The sequence below is a fragment of the Bemisia tabaci genome, chromosome 2, assembly GCF_918797505.1.
Source record: "Bemisia tabaci chromosome 2, PGI_BMITA_v3".
NCBI classification, from domain to species: Eukaryota; Metazoa; Arthropoda; class Insecta; order Hemiptera; family Aleyrodidae; genus Bemisia; species Bemisia tabaci.
The window spans coordinates 5,214,319-5,238,088 of record NC_092794.1 but is presented as its reverse complement, the minus strand read 5'-3'; the positions used below and the strand labels follow the sequence as shown (position 1 = coordinate 5,238,088).

General features: G+C 40.5%; 2 protein-coding genes across 2 annotated transcripts in view; one reads left to right on the top strand and one right to left on the bottom strand.

The window, feature by feature from the left end:
- LOC109031813 (beta-1,4-glucuronyltransferase 1) overlaps nt 1-23,770 on the top strand; it is a 255,217-nt gene that overhangs the window by 74,976 nt on the left and 156,471 nt on the right. The gene's annotated exons all lie outside the window — the stretch shown is intronic.
- Nucleotides 4,439-7,890, bottom strand: LOC109031814 (tudor domain-containing protein 6). The gene is made up of 3 exons (XM_019043585.2): nt 6,729-7,890; nt 5,715-5,953; nt 4,439-5,157 (listed from the first exon to the last, which is right to left on the bottom strand). Exons 1-3 carry the CDS (start codon nt 7,335-7,337, stop codon nt 4,911-4,913), a joined length of 1,095 nt encoding a protein of 364 aa, XP_018899130.2. The 5' UTR covers nt 7,338-7,890; the 3' UTR covers nt 4,439-4,910.

Genomic DNA, 23,770 nt, shown 5'->3' with positions numbered 1-23,770 from the left:
GCCTCGGGTTAGGGAATGGATACTTGCACTGCGTATGGTATTTTCATCCCGACTGGTTGGTGTGGCAGTCGCTAACCCCACTCGAGCCGTTAAACGTGAAAAACCTCCGTATGGACCTTCCGACGTTGCAGGATTTGTTTCGCCAACATATTAATATTGTCCAAAGTCATGGAAACTTTGACATGAATTTTCCAGACGCGGTCTCTCGTAGGTTGCCGTTAGTTAGTCTTTTATACACTGGCAGTGAACTCCAACACAATGTGTTGATAAGGCGCGTCATTAACTCGCACATATCAACCCCTTTAGTTTTCATTTACAGAGATTTCAAAAAAGGCAAGCAGCACAACAGGAGAATTCACGATCCAACACTGCAAGGTCAACGACGCACCTTGACGAGACCGTGTATTGTGAATCTAGAAAGCTATTCGAACAAATTTAAGTTTTTTGATCCGCCTCAAGCAAAATCTTATCAGATTCTTGAGGAAAAGTGCTACGGAAAAATTTAAGCGAAGAAAGGAAAAATTCTGTCGAATTCCTAGAAGATAAAGTCGATTTAAAGGTATTTTGGGGTTAAAATACCCAAATCACCGGTATTATAAATCCCGTTATATTATTGAAAAGAAATTGACTCGATATAAATGCAATTGTATTAAATATGTCTTGATTTTGTTATTTTAAACGTCTTTTCATGCAAAGAAGCTCAACCATGTCCATGCTTTATTCATTCATGAATTGAAAGTAAGCAATCCACATCCCGAAAATCTACCGATTTGCCGTAAAAAATCGCAGAAACTTGATATACCAGGTCGATGTACCCACTCTTTGAATTTACCAATCAATTTAGTGAGTGCACGTAGGTATGTGAAAGTCAAAATGCTATAGTCATTTTGGGTGCATTCATTTTTCATGAAACAATTGTAAGTAATTTCAATCCCGAAAAACCATAAATTTTCCGTATAAAATCGAAAAAATCAAAATATGTCGACTCCCTGACGTGAAAATTGAATTCTACGTGTGAAAATACTTATGTATCGATATGCTGAACAGAATGCCCGCCTCTCCTCGTAATGTACAAACCGTTCCTATACTCATCTTAAAATTGTTCTCAGAGCTTTGTGTTATTATCAGCTTCCATTTAAACCCCGGTTTGATGGCCGAATCGGCTGCCCAAAAAGCAAGCCATTTTTGAAGGGCTCTATGAGAAATTCGTGATATTATCAGCTCTCAGGAAATCACCTCATGGGTAAAATTGCTGATATAAATCGAGTGCTTAAAATAATCGTATTCAAGAAACTAAGGCATTAAACTATGGAGTCAATTTCGTTTTAATAATATAACGGGATTTACTTGTCTTCAGGTCAAAACTCATACAAGGAAGCCCCTTGCAAGAGGCTAATTTTTTGTAATTTCACTCAATTTTTTCTCCTTTTTATAATTGAATTGCTTGTCACATTCTGAGGTCAATCATATTAAATTGTAATTTATACATTTCTTTTTTTCCCCCTTCATTTTATTTTTTGTTTGGAGAAGTTTTGTTGATTTCTTCGGATTTCGAATACTGTAACTTCTCTTCTATTTGGCCGATTTTTATGAATGAGACCTCTTTTAATTCGTGTTTTAACGGAGAGTAAGGAAAAAATTGCTAAAAACTCGCGAAACAATTTTTTTTGAAAATTGGACGAATCCTAGCGTGACGGTGAAATGGTTAATGAAGCGTAAGTAATTTTGCGAGGGGCTGAGGATCCCGGCATCGCTTGGCAACCGTCATTAGCTATTGTTCGTCGAGACGCCGACGCAGTGAGCAGGAGCGTGGGAAAGAGAGGGGTAAGTGGATTCCTGTATGAGCCACGTTTAGCTAATGGTCTATTGAGTCTCGAGGCTCATCACAGATTGCACTTACACAGATTGCACTATCAGAGCACGGGTACCAACTTTTGGAAATTATAACCGAGGTTACAGATCTGTCAAAGCAACGTTTTGAACAAAACGGAGGAGTTAAATTCTCATTTCGAGAGTGCCGACCTGCTCAGCCATCCTCGAATCAATTCGCTTGATTCTGCTTATATATGCATAATTTAAATCAGCGCGTCGCATTCTTAGGCTTTTTTTGAAAAAACCAAGTAACGTAGACTCTTGGTATTCACTGCACATAAACTAATGAGCCCCAGAATGAGAAACAACTTTAAATCATAATTATTGATGGATAAATAAACTTTTTACACGCTTTGGAAAATCTCAGAAGTTCGCGGTAGTCACTTTTCGGTAAGGAACTAAGGGACTCGGTTATTGTATCGAGCAGGGTTCGAAACGATCGCAAAGGCGGTATACACGGAAAAAAATACCATTGGATCTAGAGTCCAGACTCTTGAAAACATCGACAAGAAAAAATGCTCTTGATTCAATCGGATTTTTGCTTAAATCAAGAACCAAGCCTCTTAATTTGAGCGGATTTCCTTTTGATTTAAGCAAAAATCTGATTGAATCAAGAGTATTTTTTCTTGTCAATGTTTTCAAGAGTCTAGACTATAGATCCAATGTGTTTTTTTTTTTTTTTTCCAGTGTAGTTTTTTATCTATCTTGCTCATTTCAACTGCCGAACTTCCTCCGATAAAATGTTTATTTTTGAGGATTGGAGATTTTGAGGAGGTATGAAAATTTTCTTGAAATTTTCAGATAAGTGGACGTATTTATGCCAAATGGAACTATCTGCAAGTGGAAAGATGGAGTGTGCTTGTGCAAGCTGAATAAGAAACAACGTAAAAGTGGATATAGTTCCTTTTGAGAAAATGGAAAAGCGGGATTTGACATTAAATCAAAAGGAACTGAGCGCTAACTCGTGAGCCGTGGGCTTGTGACAAGAGCCTTGTGGACAGGGCTCATGTGTTCAATCGCGGCAACGACGGCGACAGCGCCGCCGCTGACGTCACTGACGCTTTATATTTCCCATTCATTCTTATGGCCCGAGCAACGACGAGCACACCTCATCTTTCCACTTGCCCATAGTTCCATTTAGCATAAATACGTCCAATTTAGGTCCGATCTCGAATAAAATTCACTACAGAAAACCAAAGCCAATTATTCCCAGATATTCCTGAAAATCTATGTTTTATTAAAGGAAATCTTGCAACTTCTGAAGGCTCATACGGCGTTCTTCCTTAGCACGTCAGCACTCGTTTTAACCAGTGGAGTCGTCCATTTTGTCTTCTTTGTCTATCGATGCCAATAATCTGCCTGGAGATTAAGGTTTCGTTTGCGAAGATTCGCAAGAAAGACGGAGAAACGACAACTCTGGTTGACACCCTGACCACTCTCCCACCTGCCTGGTTTTAATAGTGAGTGATTCCCCAGTAATGATCCTCCTCTGCCCTTCAGCGTCGCGGCGCGCGGCTGCGCACAGTGGATCGAATCAATTACAGAGGTCGGACATGAAATTTTTAACTAAAACTACAAATTTTGATGTTTATTTCGTCACATTTTAAACTTTAAGGGTTTTTTCTGGCAGCAAATTTCACGAGGAGACCAATGAAATCACTTTTAGAACTTCAACGTTTTGTATAAACGGAGTTATAAGCTTTTGAAGTTTCCAATTTTTGTCCGACCTCTCTCATTGACTCGATCCACTGTGCGGCGTCGGGCCTCTCCGTTCGTGCGGAAACTATGAGCTACTGGTACTGGCGACAGCGTGCCCGTGCGCTCTGATGAGAGGAGCTGAACCACCCACCACACCCACCCCGTCGTCGCGTCGCGCTAGGATAATCGGTAAAAAAGGGGACGGAATTATTTAACCCACTGAGACGAAGCACTAATTTGTAAACTGTCGGATTGAGATTGAGGCAGGTCAGTGATTCTCTTGTGTCTGGCTTAACAACGGAGTACCTTCTCCACTAACGCTCGAGTTTCATCAGCCTGAGAGTTAAGTGTCTACTGCGGGCTGAATGTTGAAATTGATAGACAAAGCTATAGACAATGAAGGCAAAAAGGGATGTGAAGGGATCCTATTTTGAAAATAATTTTGTAGAACTGACAGAGAACTTTAGGTCGGGCCTGAAATTTGCCGTGAGCATCGTGAGAACTGGTACGATTCCCGTAGCTTTTGGAGATGTTAAGTTCTTGAAACGTCGAAAACCTGGGATAGTATACGACTTTGCCTGGTATTGACCCCAGAAGATCATTCAACCTCGCAAAGTCAGACAGTTTTACCATCAAATCGTAAGTTTTTCCGTTCTATTATGATTTTAGTGCAGTTCCAATCATACCTGAGCGATTTTTCGAATGAGTTGAAGTTTCCGACCGGATATGTTTTGTGGAATATGTTTTCATGCAATCAATAAATGTTAATATCCAAGAAAACTTTTTACCCAGCAGTGGTATTTTTTCTCCTGGACAGAACTCGAAGTCGAGGAAAGGCATTCAGGTAAATAATGTGTTAAAATAAAAGTCATGAATAATTTTTTATTTGTTTTTTTTTTCCAATTGAGTCGACAGCAATACAATTTCAAACCTTTTCTCCCAACACCAGTCTAATATAGGTTATAGTATTTTCCACTGAAGTTGACCCATTTGACGTCCTAGCCCAATTATGATATTGCAGTTGCTATTGTTCTGCCATGCTAAGGAAACACGCCGTATAAACATTCGAGAGTTGCCAAATTTTGCTTGCCAAATAAAACATGTATTTTTAAGGAAAGTTATTCGTGGTTACCCTTGAAATTTTTTGATATTTTATATCAAATCGCGAACAAAATTTTTAAAGAGAAATATTCGCAATTTTCCCAATAAATCTAGTATTTATGAAGAGAATTTGGTAACATGTGGAGGCTTATACGGCGTTCTTCCTTAGCACGGCAGTGGTAGCGTCATTCGTTTTGTGATTGGTCGCGCGATTAATGGCATGTATAGGATAGCGTTGGCTATTGCGGTGGCGGCACATTTTGGTACAGTTTCTTTTTCAGCAAGTGTCTGATATTGTAACCATCATAGTATAGATCACAGTATTGCATTAGTGAAGATGCTTCCTTTGCTTTTACGTACATAACAAATTTTCTCTCTTTGGCCAACTCGTAAAAGTATTCTTGCACGGCCTTTAGTTTCCATACGGGGTCATCTCCCACGTCGGCCAGTGAAAATCTCGTAGCCATCGCTCTCTGCGTCAAGAACCTAAAAAAATTATAGATTTTAGTGGCCCATAAAAAATTGCAGCAATTGTACGCATTATAAAAATTCCAGCACCAAATCAAGACAAATGAATCAGTTCCAACGCGCAAAATGGAAGACCTATTTTGAAAAACTTTTTTCTGAACTACTCTACCATTCACCGAAATTGTGACTTTATTCGGCATTTTGCCGTATAACGCTTGTCTGACTTGGAACTTCTGTTCTTTCTCAACATCTCTTCACTCACCTCGCAAAGTAACTCCCTGTTAGACCAATATCATTCCTCCGAAAAAACGCTATTTATTATTTCCAGCGGTCCAAAAAGATCCTCACTTATCATCAAAGTTCTTTTGCCAAATAATGTAGTCCGCCGTTATTTGGACGTTATTATTATCAGAGTTGCGAATTTGACCGTGTTTTGATGATCCTGACAGATCGTCAAGCGTTGCTGAATTTAATCTCACCCGGTTGGTACAAACTTAAAGAGATCGGCTAAGAAATATTCGCATTTGGACGTAATACCTATGGTGTTGACATCCAATGCAAACCCAGTAACTTACCTTTGTGGGATTTCAAAGACCTCTGAAGGTGGTAAATACTCCCAGTTACCGAAATCTACATAGTACACTTTAACTTGGTCCTCCGTCACATCGGTTATGACAGCTCGACAGATGACTTGATCATACGTGTACCTTGCGAGGCACTGTGTACCAGGTATCAATACCCCTTGGATTGATGTAGGCTTAAAACTTTTATGAATGTCCAGCAACAGTTCAGGCAGGAATTTATCAGCATCAACCTGGGGATAAAATTGACCAAGTGAGACAAGAATTTTTCTAAAATATATAACTACAGATGATGGCTCTTTTCTGTATCTTTATCCCTTCCTTTTTTCCTCTTTTTCTTGTTTATTCCTCTTCATGCAAATGACTGTCGAAACTAATGTGTCATTGTGTACCTAATGCCAGTTTGACCTAAACCAGCTCTGAGGCTGAATCGGACAGAATTTTGCAATTAAGAGCTACAATTCCTGACCCATCGATAAAAACACCTATCTGCATCGGAAAACTAATGGAACATGTGTTGTTCTCTAAAATGAACTAGAATTGGACGTATTTCTATCAAACAGAACTATGTGCATTATGACGTGAGCCCTGTTATGCATGTATTCTTATGGGTGTCAGGGCTCATGTCTTAATGCACACAGTTCCGTTTGGTAGAAATACGTCCAATTTATATGCATATAGGTGGGTGCGCTCATCGCATTTTTATGTCTTGCTCTAGTTAGAAAAGGACTTGCAGTTAGCAAAAATTCTACCCAGAAAATGTTAATTTACTCTTATACCCACTATTTTCTCCCCCTTCCCCTCCCCGCTTGGAGGACTCAACTTGCATGGATAAAAGAGATGTTTTAAGGAGCATGTTCCAATAGCTGAGGGGTGTCTCTTTGATTTTGTTTTCGTATCGGTTTTTAATTTATTACTCAATCTGAGAGTTTTTTTGTTAGTCTCTCTTAAAATTAAAAATCCTACAGAATTGTATCAAAAGTAATAAATTAATATACATGAATATACCTTTAGTTGAACGGCAAAATCAAACACTCCATATTCAACGTATGAAATGTATACCGAATGCCGAGAACCGGGCGTAAAATTTATGCTAATGAATTGTGGAATTGTAGGATTTGTCATCTGTGAGAATGGGGTGATAGAAGTGGCAGCCGCTGGGGTACAGGCCGCGGTATATGTAAGTAAAGTATCTAATAAGACCGTCACATCAGAAGGGAGTGTTGCAGTATGTGGTTGCCCTGGTGGTGCTGTGGTCACACCAATAACTCCTGTAGAAACTAGAGGCTTACATACAGGATTTAAATCCATCAGTGCTCGTTGGCTCTGAGAGAGGTCCTGTATTAAAGCTTCTTGCATCGGTAAATCGATGTGTCGAGCAAGACCCTCCGAAATTAGAATGCTCGAAAAAGTTTCAGACGGCTCTAAATTCAGATAAATTTGAATTATATTTTTCACTTGTTCTCCATCCAGAATATCGCATCTGAATGTTTTGTCGACTAGAGTATGCTTTATAAAGTCCAATGTTCGAGGTGGCCAAAGAGTGTCAGGTGCTTGAACTTCAGCGATGTGAAAGGGGGAGGCCATGAACGGAACTTCAGTGATGGAAGGATACATGCTGTCGGGCGTGTCTATGAGTCTTAAACTTTCAAGCCGAACTTTCAGAGTATTGCCATAATCTACGAGAAATACAGGAACTGTGTTGAGTTGTTCTAGTTCATCCAATGATAGATTTTCACTCGGAAAAATTCGTTGTTCCTCACTTTTAACAAGCAGAGTTTCGCATCCCTGAGTTGCTGCACAGGATTTGTGACATGGTTCATATCTAGGACCGGAGAGATCTGTTCGATGTCCCTTTTCAATCGTTCGCTTAATTTTTCATCACCCTGTGCCCATGTCCGAAGGAGGCCGCCGAAGGCCTCAACATGTGTGATGTACAAGTCTTTTTTCATTTTCCCGGCTGCAATCAAGGTCGATCTTATGACTAAACGTAGTGGGAAAACTCACGGACACCAATGAAGATATTTAGTGTTCGACCACAAGTTGTTCACATTTTAAGAGTCACACGATGGATTAAAGTGGATGCGACGTCAACTTCACATGACAGCGGTACTCGCAAAAGCAAATGAAAATAATAACAGTCCACGTGTGATTTGTGAAATGGGAGAGCGAGCGCAGTTGTCAAGTAGCCGGAAGGTCTGAAAGATGAAGCGATAAAGAATAAGAATGTCGGTCATCTAATTATACGTAACGCTCTTAATTCTTGATAAAACTACATTCGTAGAATCATTGTTTCTTGATAAGACGTCCTAAAAAAGGGAAAATAAAATATTGAAACTTTGTAACTGGATAAACAACACAAAGTAACCCATGCCACCTATACCAGCGGGCTGATTATTGAAAGTGATATACAAATCCATAGACAAAGAAGACAAAATGGACATAGAGGAATCCTATTGGTGGAAGCGAGTGGTTGCAATGTACAAAGGAGGTAGATAATAGACTATCTAACGGCAGCCCACTTGTCTATCGTTTTCTCCCTTAGTTTATAGCAACCACCTATTTCAACCAATAACGTCGCTCCGTACTCCCCATGTCTTCTTTGTCTATAGCTTTGTCTACCAATTTCAACAATCAGCCCGCTGTATTTTTTTTTTTTCATAAATCAGTATTATCGTACATGTAAGTAATGCTGGTATTTTTCTCTTTTTATAATGATTCTAAAGCATCAGCTTTTTACACGCCCTCATAAAATTGCACAGCAACTCTCTCTTTATTTCAACGAAATTCAACCGTTTCTGTGTATCACGAAGATTTACAGAAACTAGACTAAAGGAGTGAGCGTGCCCAAAAGTGGATCTAGTTTTTCTTTAAAAGGTGCGTCTGTCGGAACTCACGAGTGTGGTTCGTTGAGCTATACAAACGGAACTTGCCGTGCGAAATTGTTAGAAAACAGAAGATCATTATCCATCATATCCATTTGCGTTGCATACGTGGACGTATTTCTGCCAAACGGAACTATGTGCATTACGACGTGAGCCCTAATATGCATATATTCTTATGGATCTCAGGGCTCATGTCTTAATGCTCATAGTTCCGTCTGGCAGAAATACTTCCACTTGAAAATTGGGAAGAGGTTCATCGAGTAAAAAAATGATAGCTTCCTGAATTGAAGAACCCCTTGTTGCTCGATTTTTAGCCGGCGAATCAGAATACGGACTCCTTTTAAAAACTTGCAGGCTGAATCTATAAATTGATTCTATTAAAATCTGTTGACTATAACTTTGACGTATTTCTGTCAAACGGAACTAAGCGCCATCGGAGGAGGAAGATAAAGGGGGGCTTGGATTGGCGGCGGAATCGGGCGTCGTCGTGCTTTTTCCGTCCTATACTCGCAATGCTTTTCCATGGCGCTTAGTTCCGTTTGACAGAACGCGCTATCCGGCATTCTAAATTCCTCAAAAGGAACTCAATTTGGCGCTTAGTTCTGTTTGACAGAAATACGTCCATTTGGAACCGTTCGAATGCTCATACTACGTTTTTTCGTAGCACGGTAGCATAGCATGTCCATGTATGTAACATCTTCACGTGTGCGGGCTTCGAGCCGAATTTTTGAAAGGAGCTCATTTGAGTTGAACCGAGACCCATCTTTTCGAAAGACGATCGTCGAGGTTTGAAGTTCTCGGAGTCGGGTCCGAACGGAGCTTGGGGTCCACCAAGAACCACTTAACTCGGGGCGCAGATACGCGGTTTTAGCCGAGTGATGGTCATTCTCGGGTGTCTCCCACCTGGATCGTGCCCGGGGGTCCAGGCCGCTCAATTCCTCGCTAATATGTTCTTTCCGCCTGGAACGAGTTTTACAAACAGATCCATCAACCATCGATTGTCCGTCGCGGACCCGGCCCCACCGGGGTTTTCGACTCCGGCTTTTCAAGAGCCCCCCCCCCCCTTCCTCCCCACCCCGGCCCGGCCGGCCCACCGGGACACCGAGCGGTCAGAGCTTTGGCCGCTATCCCGTGCTTGCCAGATCGAAAAGGGTCACGAAAAAATAGTTGATTTCGATTCAGTGATGTAATACGGTAATCCACGATACAGGATGATTCGGGGAAAAAGGGCCAGACTGCATGAGCCAAAACACTCCCAAACCCCTCTTTAAATTAAGACTCCGATTTTTTAAGATTATTTATGAATTCAAGGTATAAAAATACAGTGGAGTACAAATTTTCATGAGATTTGGTTCACAACCGTTGCCAAAATCAGGAAAAACGATTTACTTTCCGAAATGTTGGGGGGCCGTAGCTCCCAATGGGGGCATTTTTGGAAAAAACTTTATACAACAAGAAAGTCTTATTTCGACCCATAGATAACGCTCCTGCAGTCTAGCCGTTTGACCCTGGATCACCCTGTATACGCTGTGGTATCGTATCGGTGGCGAAAGCGCAAAACCACGTTCGGTATATTTTTATTGAAACTTCTTGGATTTTTCTTCTGCGTTAGCAGAATATTCAGTATACATTTCTAGTTTTTAAGTTGACTTTTTTCAGAAATTGATTTTTTCGGATTTTCATACACCGCAATAAAGATAAGATGTTTCGCGTTTTGGCCATCGATACGCTAAAACTCTGGCAATATTGACCATATTTTTGGTAAATGTTACTGTTTGTATAGAAGCTCCCAGTTTTTAACTGAGTATACCTTTTCACACGTACTAACACCTGAGTACAATTCTGGTCATTGTAAAAAAAGAAGAAAAAAAACTGTAAAATAAGGGGGGGGGGTGGTTCAAAAAACATGCTTTGGGCCTTTTTAGACCAGAGTATTCGGTTGGATCCGGCAACTTAGTGCCACTCGGAGTGTTTTTTCTTGTGTAACAGTATCCTGCGGTGGAAAGCGAGGCGACTCGTATGACACTCGAGGCGCTCACCGGATTAAAAGAAAAAGATGAAAAAGATGAGCAAGAACAAGAGATCGGAGGAGGGAGAGCAGAATCAGACTGAGCCAGAACGCGCTCATCCGAATACTTTTGATGACGCTCCAGCCTCGGTGTGGGTGGAATGCCGCGCCAGTGAGCATGCGTGCATTCACAAGTATTTTACTTCATTCATGTCTTTCTGTGCGGATGTAGGTCAACGCTCTGAATCACCTATAAGGAATTCAACATAACGTTTACACTCGTATTAAACACTTATTTTAACCGATGATGTTATCGGGAGATACCTCCATTAATTGAAGATTGCTACGAAGCAGATAGAGGGAGAAACACCTTTCTCAGGGTGGGAATGGAGATGAGTGAATTAGGAATGATTGAAGATCGACCTTGATTTAAAAATAAATGAGTTGCCACTTGAAAAAATTCAAAATACGAAAGAACAAATTATATGATTTTGAAAACTTCGAAGGTAGGTGCGAACCAGTAGCGAGGCGCGAATGATCGATTATTGATTTTTCCCCATTTGAAGCTAGGGTAACGAATAGATCATTAAGGAGTTCATTGCGGACACCCTGTTTATCGATCCTTTTTCATAGGTTTAAATGACATCTCAATCGATGTATCGCAAAGCACGTCACTCTACTGGTGCGAGCCTACCTTAAAATTTACAGAATTTTTAATATATATTCTCTTGTTCTCTCTATTTTTTGTGGTAAACCATCGTAATCCCTCGCAAGGGTCCATTTTCAAAGTTATACTGCTGAATTTCACTCGAGCAGAGCGAAATTTGTCCTTTCTAAGACTGTAAGTTAGAGATATGCTTGAACCCCCTTTAGTTACAATATAAACCATGTAGGGACTCCCTAGGAAAGGACTTGTTTAAGGAACGACTATGATTAGGACTAGGATTACCCTGGTAAAAATTGGCAGTAGAATCTGTGTTCCAAAATACCATAGACCGACAGCCGGCTGTAAGATTTCCAATAGCTTCTATAGCCGGCTACACAATTTCTTATAGCCGATGGCGATTAAGCAACAGCCAGTCGATAAACTGTATGCTAAGCGTTACTAATTACGGATGCTAGGACGTAGTGAGTTTTTGGAATACTGCTCTCTTTTTGGGCCGTAGTATCTTGATTTATTTTGCGAGGAAAGCTCCGTACTTTTAATGGATGCCTGCCATTACTAATATATTAGAGTGCCTTCAGTTTCGTATGATACTGTGCAATACCTCTGGTGTGAAATAGTTGCTTCAAGCGCCGTTGCACGCTGCGGCGCGGCAGGCGGGCAGCCAGCGCGAAACGCGCATTGGCGCCTACAAACCTAACAGGGATACTTCACGCGTTGCGCAATGCGTGAAGTATCCCTGTTAGGTTTGTAGGCGCCAGTGCGTCGCCGGTCTGCTTTATGTTGGGCTCTAATATTTAATCTGGCGGAGTCAGCGTTATTCAACTCATGATTTTAAAATTTTTGCACATCCTGTATGGATTATTGTCATTTTAATTGATGAAAAAAATATGTATTAAAGGAAAATATAATGTGTGTTTTGTAAATATTAAGGTGGTTCCGTATCAAACTTAATGATTTCCAAAGCAACAACCAGGCGATTAAGTGTAAAGGCCGGCGATAGGAACTATAGCCCGGCTGCATAATTTTTTATCGCTTCGTATAGCCCGGCCGTATGATTTTCTCCGCATTCTACAGCCAGCTATATGATTTCCTGTAGCCCTCTTTAGCCGGCTATAAGAATGCCTATGGTATTTTGAAATGCAGCTCTTATCGCCAATTTTTACCAGGGTAGAACTATGATTGTAACTGCATGAAAGTCAGTTGACCGTAAGCCGGTAGGACCTTTGATTATTAGTGGCTGTGGGGTACCTCGGCACGGACAAAGCGTCGTTTGACGTCACAGAAAACGTAACTACATTTCAATGTTGCCAAATTTCCCTCGCAAATTTCATATTAACTACGAGAAACTTGGGCATTGCTAACTGAAAATTTCACCGATTTTTCCTCAGACTTCTTGTAGAAATTAATAAAAAAGTTGATGACAATTTCAAAGGTTTAATTTTGTAGAATGAATGAATTGTTTGAGTCTATTTGCAGGGTTGCCACAGTCAGGGAATACCGGTAAAACAAGGAAATTTCAGAGAAAATGACGAAAATTTCAAAAATGTCAGGAAAAATGTGTTAAGCCTCCTTTATTCGCTTTCTAAAATGGGTTTTGAGGTTTCGAACTACAAATTTTGCCTGAAAACTATTTTCAATTATGTTTTCTTTACTATTTGCCCTATTCAATTGTCAGGGAATTATACCAAAATATGTGAGAGAAATGTCAGGGAATTTCATTTTCCAAATTCTGTCGCAACCCTGAATTTGGCAAACTCGGAATGGAGTTAGGTTCCTTGGTGCGGGAGACGACGATAGGTGTAGGACCTAATATGGGCGATGGAGCTAATGAAATGCTGTTGGAGGGATCGAGGCCGTAATTATTCATCGCGAGGATGGAAGCAGCGATGCATCGAGCACAATCGGACATATTTATGTTAAAAGGAACTATCTTATACGCAATCCCTGTGCACATAGTTGCTTTTAGCATAAATGAATTCAATCGGCGAAGAGTGTCAGGACCAACGGTTCATCCCGCCGAGTCGCGCATCTCCCGCAGGAGATATTCATCTCTCCTGCCTTCGTTGCCGTTTGTCCCCGTTGCGCCTTCCCAGGGATAGGAGCAGGCCTCGGCCGTCCTGAGGAAAAACGCCCTATGAGCCCTCAGACGTTGCCACATTTTCTTCAATAAAAACATAATTTAATCAGGAAAATTGTGAATATTTTTCCTTAATTTTTCAGACAATTTTATTCGTAATTTTACCTAAAACGTCTAAAACGAATGACAGATGGGTCCCATACGAGGACCTAAAATCGTGTTTTGACGCTTTCAATTTTAATAGTGGTGAAAAATAAGAAGATAGGCCTCTGACGTAAAATTTTTACGTCAGAAGTTCGGAGAAAAAAAATGATAAAAGCAACTGGACTCCCCCTTCTGGAGGCCATGCAGTTCTAGATCTCTGTTTGCGGTAGTTATGCGTCTAATTGATCTACGAGACCCACAGCTGAATCATATTTTGCAATGAAAAACTACGTTTTCTGGCTCATTTTGTAGTTCCTTTCACGAAAGAACGTATCTCTACTCCAAGGTCGCTTAATTTACTGACAATTCGCTTTTCCCACGAAAAGGGTTGAGCAATTTTGGTCCAAAATTTTGCTGATTTTTGACGGTGAGGAAAATCCAAAGGAAAAATTAAAAATCCATAGTAAAATCTTTGAAATGTCAAATGAAACATATTTAATAGTCATCAAGTAAAAATAAAATTTTTTGGATCATCTTGTATACAGTAGATGCAAAATATGAAATAAATTTTGCCAGTAAAAGAGATAATTCCTATTCGTTCTCTTTTTGTTTTCTGTCAAAAACATGGGGTATCATTTGTTTGATTATGCAGCAATTATCCTATGATTGCGAGGAAAACCACAGATGATAATCATTGCGGTTTTTCTCCTTGTGAAGTTTGTGGTTTTTCTCTTTGAGGTTTACTCGCGTTGCTAATCAAGTTACTGTCAAATAATGTGCGGCTCATTTTTCAGTTCGAATAAAGTATGAAATAAATAATCTCAGGTGCCCTAAGGTTTTTTGAATAAATGAAATCGAGTTATGATTCCTGTTAAATGGACCTACCAGATACATGTATTCGTATTCACCTACGTATATATACCTGTAAGCTTAATTAATGGCTTGAAAGAACGTCTAGAAACTTTTTAAAAAGCCAGTATAATACTCAAAATAGTGAATTCTAAACTTATAGCACACTCTCAGAGATTGTGTGTGCGTGTTTTGGGGGTTATTAACCGCAAATTTTCGGCACGTAGTTTTTGCTAACCACGTCCAAGGGCACGATCAAGTATCGCAGTCGTAATTGCCAACAAACGCGATACAGAGCCAGTTTTTGAAAACCATCAATCAACAACTAAACATGATTGTTGCCGAAAAATTTCATGTTATTCTTGAAACGCACAAGTCGTAAAAACACAAGTTGTGTTTAAAAATTCCGAAAGCTATCCAACTCTCCGGGTTGTCCAAGTATTGCATAACGCCTTTCTGCTCATCCACCTCCCTACCGCAAAATTTTATATCCCTGTATCGAGGATTTTAGCGCTAATCGGTAACATCATGAGATGTTTTACGTAATAATCTAGTGACCCTTCAAATAACGGACAATAAAAAGCAAATACCGCGCGTGAAAACTGAAAGAAACTAGACGAGTTGGGATAGGATGGTCGACGAATTTGTGTTTTAACTGAATCTTTCCTTTCTCTTCGTGGACGAAACATTGCGATCCATCCATACATATTATGTGTCTCTGTATACCTGTGTATACAATGATGTCACGACGCACATTCTGCCGTGTTGAGGAAAAACAATGTATGAACATTCGTAAGCTAATGTACTTACGTAATGTATGTACGTTGCCATATTTCTGTCGGTAGAATGCATATTCAGGGGGCCGTCTGGAAAACTTGAAAAATGGCTATTGGACTTGATAATCTGAGAAAGTCGAAGGATTTTTCTTTCTTTAAACATTTCAGGGGCTTGGAGGACAAGACGCATGATTGCAATTTTTGAACAAATTGAGGTATTAAAGATTTCAAGTAAAACTAGTCATAATGCACATTCTGTGAAAAATTCGCTCCCAAATTCTAATTTTTAAGCATCAAAAATTATTTTTGAATCTTCGCTCTGCCATTAGGATCCGTATAATTTCGTAAGGTCAAACATGTATTTCTCGAAATAGCAAAAACTGCATTTATGCGCCTCGTCCCTCAATCCCCTCAATTGAGGCGTTCTTTGGAACATGGTCGTATAAGACTTGCAATGCTGCTAAGATTGTGCAATTTAGTGCAGCTTTTCCAGTTGAACAGTCTAAAAGTCCTGCTAGGATTTTTTTCTGAAAAGGATCTCATAATTTTGATTTACTTTTCTGTGAAAATATTAGCATGTGTGTGAAACTTGGGTCGCTGACAATTGTATACAAAGTCGCACAGTCTTGGCAGCATTGCGAGTCTTATACGCCCCTGCTAAAGAACTCCTCAATAGAGAATTGCAGGTGTCTAAATTTGATGAATTTCCTGTTTAAGTGGAAACCATTGAGTGAACTGAACACAAGGATACCTGGAGAAGATATGACAAAATGATCTAATATGCTAAGATACGTGTGTTTAAATGGGAAATGCTGTCAGATGACGTCTCTAGGCGGTGCATTTTCTCGATTTTAAATCTATTTTTATACTCTTTCCCAAATCAGAAAAAAAAATTAGAAAAAATCTTTGAAATCAGCACTTTAAGTACTTTCAGATGAAGCAATAAAAAATGTGCATGCAAATTCACCATTCATTTAAAATCTTATTTGAGGGAACTTGGCAGCATCGGGATGGTCATACGGCGTTTTCCCGAGCGGTGCATTTTCTCACTTTTAAATATATTTTTATACTATTTCCCGTATCAGAAAAAAATTAGAAAAAATACCGTGGAATCGGCACTTTAAGCACTTTCAGATGAAGCAATAAAAAATGTGCATGCAAATTCACCATTCATTTAAAATCTTATTTGAGGGAACTTGGCAGCATCGGGATGGTCATACGGCGTTTCCCCGAGCGCGGGAGATTATTCCATCGGGAACCCCACGGAGTCCGATGAGGCAGCACCGCCGCACAATGGATCGAGTCAATCAGATAGGTCGGACATGAAATTTTTGACTAAAACTGCAATTTTTTATGTCTATTTCGTCACATTTAAGACTTCCAGGGGTGCTTCTTGAAGAGAATTTCAAGAGAAAACCAATGAAACCACTTTTAGAACTTCAAAGTCTTGTATAAACGGAGTTATAAGCGTTTAAAGTTTCCAAATTTTGTCCGACTTCTGCTATTGACTCGATCCACTGTTCGCCGGGCCGCAGCGGCGCGTTGAACTTGACCCTGCGGTCAGGAAGACGGAGCTCCGCGTCTCCGTGTGACGTCACGAGTCATCGTCACTCGGCCACCCGCGCACGGAATTCCCACACGGATTTTTCGGTCACGACGCGACGGCGACGCGACGACCCCTCCCGCAAGCCGCAGCAGCTGAGCCGGTACAACCGAGGCCGTCTTACGGAAGGTCCTCGCCGGTCCCCCGGTCCCCGGTTCGTGGCCCCGATAGCCTCGTGTCTTGCGTGAGGTGGAGCCCCGCTCGTCTGACGTCATCGCAACTGAGGACACCCCAGCCGAAGGAACTCCAGGATGGGTACGACGTAACAGCAGCCCGTCCACGGGTCACCGAATCTTAGCTGTAAGATTTAAAAACATCGGGTTTATCAAATAGGAGGGGGCTACGCCCCCTGACCGCTACGCGGTCCAACCCCCCGAGGGCGCTTCGTGGACCTGTTTGGGTTAATCTCACATGCAATAAGACAAAGCTCTAATTAAAACATATCTCTTTCCGCGACTACCCCTGTACTCCTCTACTCTTTTAACCTTAGATCACCCTACAGAGTGATCCAGGGTTAAACATCCTGATTGCAGGAGCCGAAACATCCCGAAACCCAAACCTTAAATTGAGATGTCAATTTCTTTCTTTTTTTCGATCATTTATGAATTCAGGGTATATGAGTACAGGGGAGTACAAACTTCCATGAGATTTGGTTCCCAACCGTTGCCAATATTCAGAAAAAACGATTTATTTTGCGAAATTTGGGGGGGGGGGGGCGCAGCACCGACTGGGGGCAATTTTGGCAAAAACTTTATACAACAAAAAATTCTTCTGTGAACCATACACGGAGAAAAAAACTTCGTGCGTGGTACCCGAAGTTTAAGTCAAATGGATCTCTGAAGATTTCGGATTGAGCATCTGAACACTTTAGGTCCAGCTGCTGAGGTTTGGATCACACATCTGAAACTTCCGTTACTGAAGTTTCAGATGTGTGATCCAACCTCGACAGTGACCTAAGTGTTCAGATGTTCAATCCGAAAATCTTCAGAGATCCATATGACTTAAACTTCGGGTTCCACGCACGAGGTTTTTTTCTCCGTGCAGAACACGCTCCTAAAGTCTGGCCGTTTAACCCTGGATCACCCTGTATTTATGGTTGCGGAGGATGCATGCTTTCTGGGGCTCATGTGGAAATCGAGATATGTCCTTTCGTCAGGGAACTTAACTACGAAAAAAAAGCGGATTTTCGCGTCAATCCGATCGATTCGTCTTTAATCCGATGAAAGTGCTGATGTCGGTGCCATCATTGGGGTGACAGACTCATCCACCAGTTTGTACCAATCACAGAGCTCCCCGTTAGATTCAACAAACCTCCTGCTGGATTCAGTTTGGATCCTAACGTTTGTCCCGACGGGCACCAACCATCCGTTTGGTGAGCCCCGAATACGAGAGTCGGGTTCACGAGAAAATACGGATCCACTGGATCAAATTAACTCATTACATCCGATCCGACGTGAAGATTCGCTTTTGCAGTGCAAATACAATATTCTACAGATTCTGTTCATCGACTGTTTTTCCACGTAAATCTCTGGATTGGTGACGTCCTCCCGTCATCACCCGAGTCAAAGTTCATCATTAACTCATTATGCAAAGCTGAGTCTATTCCCGACAATACGGCTGTAGTGTCATCGAAGATTGACCGGCGAAGGTTAATGCGTCGACTGTTCGCGGGAGGTAACGTCAGCAACGAGGATCAGCAATCAACATTGCATCATTCATCGGGACTCATCGGGCAGCAGCGATTCAAGGTGAGGATCCTCTTCTATGGCATGGTCATGCTGCCTTCCTCAGGAAAAACGTCGTATGAGTTTTCAGACGTTGCCAAATTTTGTTTGATAAAGTCCAACTTCCCTAAAAAATGTATGGAGTTTTCCCCTCTTATTTTTCATAGAATTTTATTCGCAGTTCAATCTAAAGTATCTGAAAATTTCGAAGGAAAATATTCATAACTTTCCTCAGAAATTCATATTTTGTCGGGAGATTGCAACGCTTGAATGCTTTTACGGCGTTTTTCCTTAGCACGGTAGTACGGCTCTCGATTATCGGGAAGCCGCGGCCGGCCGCCGAATTTCGGTCGCGAACTCTTTGGTGAGTTGGAAATCCATCCTGTGCTAAGAAAAAACGCCGTATGAACCTTCAGAAGTTGCCATATTTCTCTCAATTACTACAGAATTTACACAAAAAATTGTGAATATTTTTCTTCTAAATTTTTAGATAATTTTGTTCGCAATTTAATCCATAATGTTCGAAAATTTCAAGGAAAAATGCTCATAATTTTCCTCAAAAATGCATTTTTATCCAGGAAATTTGGCAACCCTCGAATGTTCATACGGCGTTTTTCCTTAGCACGGCAGCATACAAGAGCATCGTCCAACTCGCATCGGAGGAGGTTTAACTCGGCCACTTCCTGGTTCAGTGGTTCGTTCGCTCGCGCATGAGAAACATGAGAAAATAACGCGGGTTTGAGGCGCAATGGATAGTGTTAAGCAAATCGCACTTTTTTAAAAACAGCCTATCTGTTCAGCGGTGAATTCGGGGTTTCGACCCAATTTGAAAGCTGGTTAATGTGTACGGCCTACATGTATTATTATACAGATTTGCACCGTAATTTACAGAGTCTTAGTAAGATAAAAAAATTCAGGAATATTGCTGTAAATACTGTATCAGGCACTACCTTTCGGAATGGAAATCCGCTGGAGATCTCGCGATTATGTTGCAAATTCGGCAGGTATGCAGTTTTTCCCACGTGGTATCGCACTCACGAGAGAAAGAAGTGGTGCTTGATAAGTCGAAATTTTGATAGAAAAATTCGAGTGTATTTATAGGATGGTTACGAAACCTTTTAGTATCATGTTAAATTTGGTCGTTTTTTCTATGGTTGCGTTCAAGTCTCCCAGTATTTCTCATCGGTATACATCGGATATTGATACAATTTGACCTGTTTGATGTATCGAATACGGTCTATAGATATTTATGCAGAGCAATCGATATTTTAATATGCATACTGTCTTTTGTAGAATCGATAGTTTATAACGCTTTTAAATGGAGGAACAGCAGTATTGCCAATACTTCCAAGAATTGTCACCGATGATATCGCATTCGTTTTTATTGCAATTCACAGGAGACCGCACGGAATCTCTCTGGAAGACTGTTACTCTTGCGGGAAGAATAGTTGCGTCATGGTGATGGTTTGGAATGACAGTTTGGGTTTTATAGATGTTACTTTTGTTGTACTCGAGACGTCTCGACGCCTCCAACAAATCTGCCGCTCTTCGCCACTTCATTCAATTCCGCGATAACGGTTCATCGAGTTTTTCGGAACTCCTTTTCGTAGGTCATCACATGCGGTGGCGATGCTCGCAGTGGCGTGGCGTGGTTTGCGATATATCGATTGATCTGTCATTTAAACCTATGGAAAAGGATCGATTAACAGGGTGTCCGCAGCGAACACCATAATAATCGATTCTTGACCATATCTACAAATGGGGAGATATCGATAATCGATCATTTACGCCACGCCACTGAATGCTTGTGCTACCGGCAACGCTGTTTTTCTTTTCTTCAGATCCATTTTAAATATCAATTGTGGGTGATGCACTGCCTTGCTATGGAAAAACGCCGTATGAGCCTTCAAGCGTTGCCTAATTGCTCCTGGCAAATCACTAATTTTAGGAAATTTCTTTAATATTTGTCTGCCAATTTCTCAGATAATTTTGTTTGTAATTTGATCTGAAACGTCTGAAAATTTCATGGAAAAATATTCATAATTTTCTTAAAAATAAACATTTTATCGAAGGAAATTTTGCAACTCTCGAACGTTCATATACGGCGTTCTTCCTTAGCATGGCAGTGCAGACCGACTTACCTAGGATCGATCGTTCTGCGTGCGTTGAAATCGAGGAAGGACAAAATATTGGCAAAAACTTCAAGAAATGTCACAAGAATAAAAGTGGGGTTCGAGCTTGGGCGACCTTGATATGAGTGTAAGCCTCTGTGGTAGTAAATAACAAATAGCATCCAGCAAAAGTAGGGTGAATTCTACCAGATGTTTGGTGAACTTCACCGTACAGTATCACTGCGTCAAAAATCAAGTAGACTCATGATATTTATCATACTTGTAGTGAAATGCTCCCCACGTTTTTCAGTTTGATCATATGTTTCCGATATGCAAGTGATACATTTAAAACACTCAGCATAAGTGATGGCACATGATAGGAACGATTTTACTTCAGACTTATTCCCGTCATTTTAATATATTCATTGTATTTCTAACGTATGTTTTATGGGATGCTCGTCTTTAATTTTCCCGCAGACTGTCAAATTCGTCATCGGAGATTTTTTTCCGTCCCTAACAATTCCATTTGATTTTTAATTATATTCTTGTTTCTGTGTTTCAGGTAAGAGTGGGCTCTGTTTTATTTCATCGTCCTTCTTTTCTTACATCGGTAAGTCTCATCCCTTGCGCTATCCATTATTTAACCAGGTTTTTTTATTCCCCACTGGAGCTGCTGCTTCCGCAATCTCCATTCCCAATCTCCTTGTAGTGCCATTATGTCGTCACTTTCCGGCCAAAGTATTACAAGCGCCATGCGACGTTTAAAAATTTCCGCCGCCGTTTTATTTTTTTACAGTGAAATTGTTCAACGAAGCTGTCCGACAATTTCACTGAATTTTCTTCGTGCTGCCGATATTTAGACAAATGTGTCAGGCAGATTCACCAACAATTTCTCTGCAAAAAAATACAAAATGATGGCGGAAATTTTTAAACGTCGCATGGCACTTGTAATACTTAGGCTGGAAGGTGACGATGTGTACCGGGCGTTTAAAAGTCTCTGAGTCGATTAATATCTTGCCTAAGTAACTTTCCAAACTTCACTAGAAATAAACCAAATGAAGTTGAGTATTTTTCTCAAAACCGGGCTTTCAAAAATATAGTGCCAACAATCACACATTCTCGTTATATTTTCGTGTTATCGTTTTGTTTTTCTCATCCTCAAGGAAATCAATTGGACGTATTTCTGCCAAACGGAACTATGTGCATTAAGACATGAGCCCTGCGACCCATGAGTCTACATGCTTAACAGGGCTCACGTCATAATGCACATAGTTCCGTTTGGCAGAAATACGTCCAATGTTTAGGATCCTCCGTGGCGTGCGGCTGTTGCGCCAAGTCACGAAATTATACTGATCTTGGCCAACGACCGCATGGTCATGGCATTCAATGTATTTTTTTCATCAGTTTTTAAGGCGAAAGTTCAAGGCAATCCACCGAACATCCTATGAAACAATCTCTCCCTCTTTACGCCACTGATTTAGTGGACGTTTAATATTTGTAGTGTACTTCGGAGTAGAGTTAAATCATAGACCTCAATCTAAAGTAGCTCTGTAAAAAAGGACTTGAATTAAGCAGAATTGGATTGCATTTTGCAAAAGGAACCAGGAGCATTGCAATGTTGCTAAGATCGAGCAACTTTTTTTTCTTGGAAGAAAAACCTGATTATCCATCAACAGTTTCTGTTTTACTCGCTAAAAACTGTAAATTTAAGACAAAAATTACCATGTAAATTTCATATTTTTTCATGGTTTCAGTAATTGCATTGCAAAGGATGAAAATGCACAACCTTAGCATTATTGCAATTCTTCTGGTTCCTTTTTGCAAAATGCAGTCCAATTATTCTTGCATAGTTAAAACAACCAGTCAGTGCGCAGCCAGATTTCTTTGCCTATTTTAGCATAGTTATAAATCATAGCCTTCAGTCTGAATTAGCTCCGTAAAAAAGAGACTTAATTAAGCAGAATTATTCTTGCATTTAAACTTTAATTGAAAACTGCGCTGGTCCACGAGACATCTCATTTTATAGAAAAGCTTGAAAGTCGCATTGAATTTGGCAACGCTGATTTCTGCCGCCGCGCGGTACAGAACGCAAATCGCAGCTCGTGAATCTCCTCGTCCTCCTTCAAAATATGTCGAAGATAAAATTTCAAAAGCGTACTCGTATCTGAATCTCGTTGTTTCAAAATTTCAGCTAGAGTTGCATCTCCGCAAAATTATGTCAACCCTTGTTCGTATTAAATATTCAGAGGCTATACTAACAATCGGACAAAGAAAAGTGGGATCGTTCACGAAATACGTGTGTATTTACTGTCTTGAAAGAAACACAATTTGGCGGAGTGTCCTTATGTCGCAAAACGAGGAATGTGCTTCTACAGGCTGTTTATGCTTTCGGTTTATTGAAGGAATTCCAGTAACCTTTTCTCGACCCAACGTTTCTGCGAAGCACCGAATAATAAGCAGCCAATCACAATCATACTCAAGCCAATCCGACCATTACAATCTTGGGAATGTAATCCTCTGAACCTCCGACACTTTCAAAATCCCTTTTTGGATATTCAATTGGACGTATTTCTGTCTAACGGAACTATGTGCATTATCAAATGAGCCCTGTTATGCATGTATTCTTAATGGGTCTCAGGGCTCATGTCTCAATGCACATAGTTCCGTTTGACAGAAATATGTCCAATTGCCCTGTCCGAACGCATTGAAAATCAGATGCGAGCAAGATCAGACCCAGATCCAAGTTGCTTTCCTTCAAGTAGATCTTAGCGATAACATTTTTCATTTTGGATACATGTGAGAAGACGAGGTTTTTTCCAGCACTTTATAACATTGGGAATTTTAGCATGTTGATTCATGATACAGGCCAAATTTTCATGCAGAACACGATTCGTGCAACCAAAATTACTGAAACTAAATCATGAGATTTTAATGCTATTATTGACGCGTAAGTTTAAACCTCCCGCTCACGAAACAAAAAGCCTGCATGAGTAAAATCAAGCACAAAAATTACCGTAGTAGTCTCTATGCAGTATGAAAATACGGTAACCTCAATTGAGGGGCTTGGGGGACAAGGCGCATAAGTTCAGTTTTTGCTATTTCGAGAAATTCGTATTCGAAGTGTCGAAATTGCATGGATTCTTAAGGCGAAAAATAAGTTCAAACTGACTTCGTGATGCTTACAAGTTGGAATTTGGATGCGAATT

What these genes read in the sequence shown, in the direction of transcription:
- LOC109031814 (XM_019043585.2), bottom strand. Translation starts at nt 7,337, where the DNA reads ATGTATCCTTCCATCACTGAAGTTCCGTTCATGGCCTCCCCCTTTCAC. An exon ending in ATTTTGCCGTTCAACTAAAG is followed by an intron (nt 5,954 to 6,728) that starts GTATATTCATGT and finishes TTTTATCCCCAG; the next exon opens with GTTGATGCTGATAAATTCCT. An exon ending in GTCTTTGAAATCCCACAAAG is followed by an intron (nt 5,158 to 5,714) that starts GTAAGTTACTGG and finishes TAATTTTTTTAG; the next exon opens with GTTCTTGACGCAGAGAGCGA.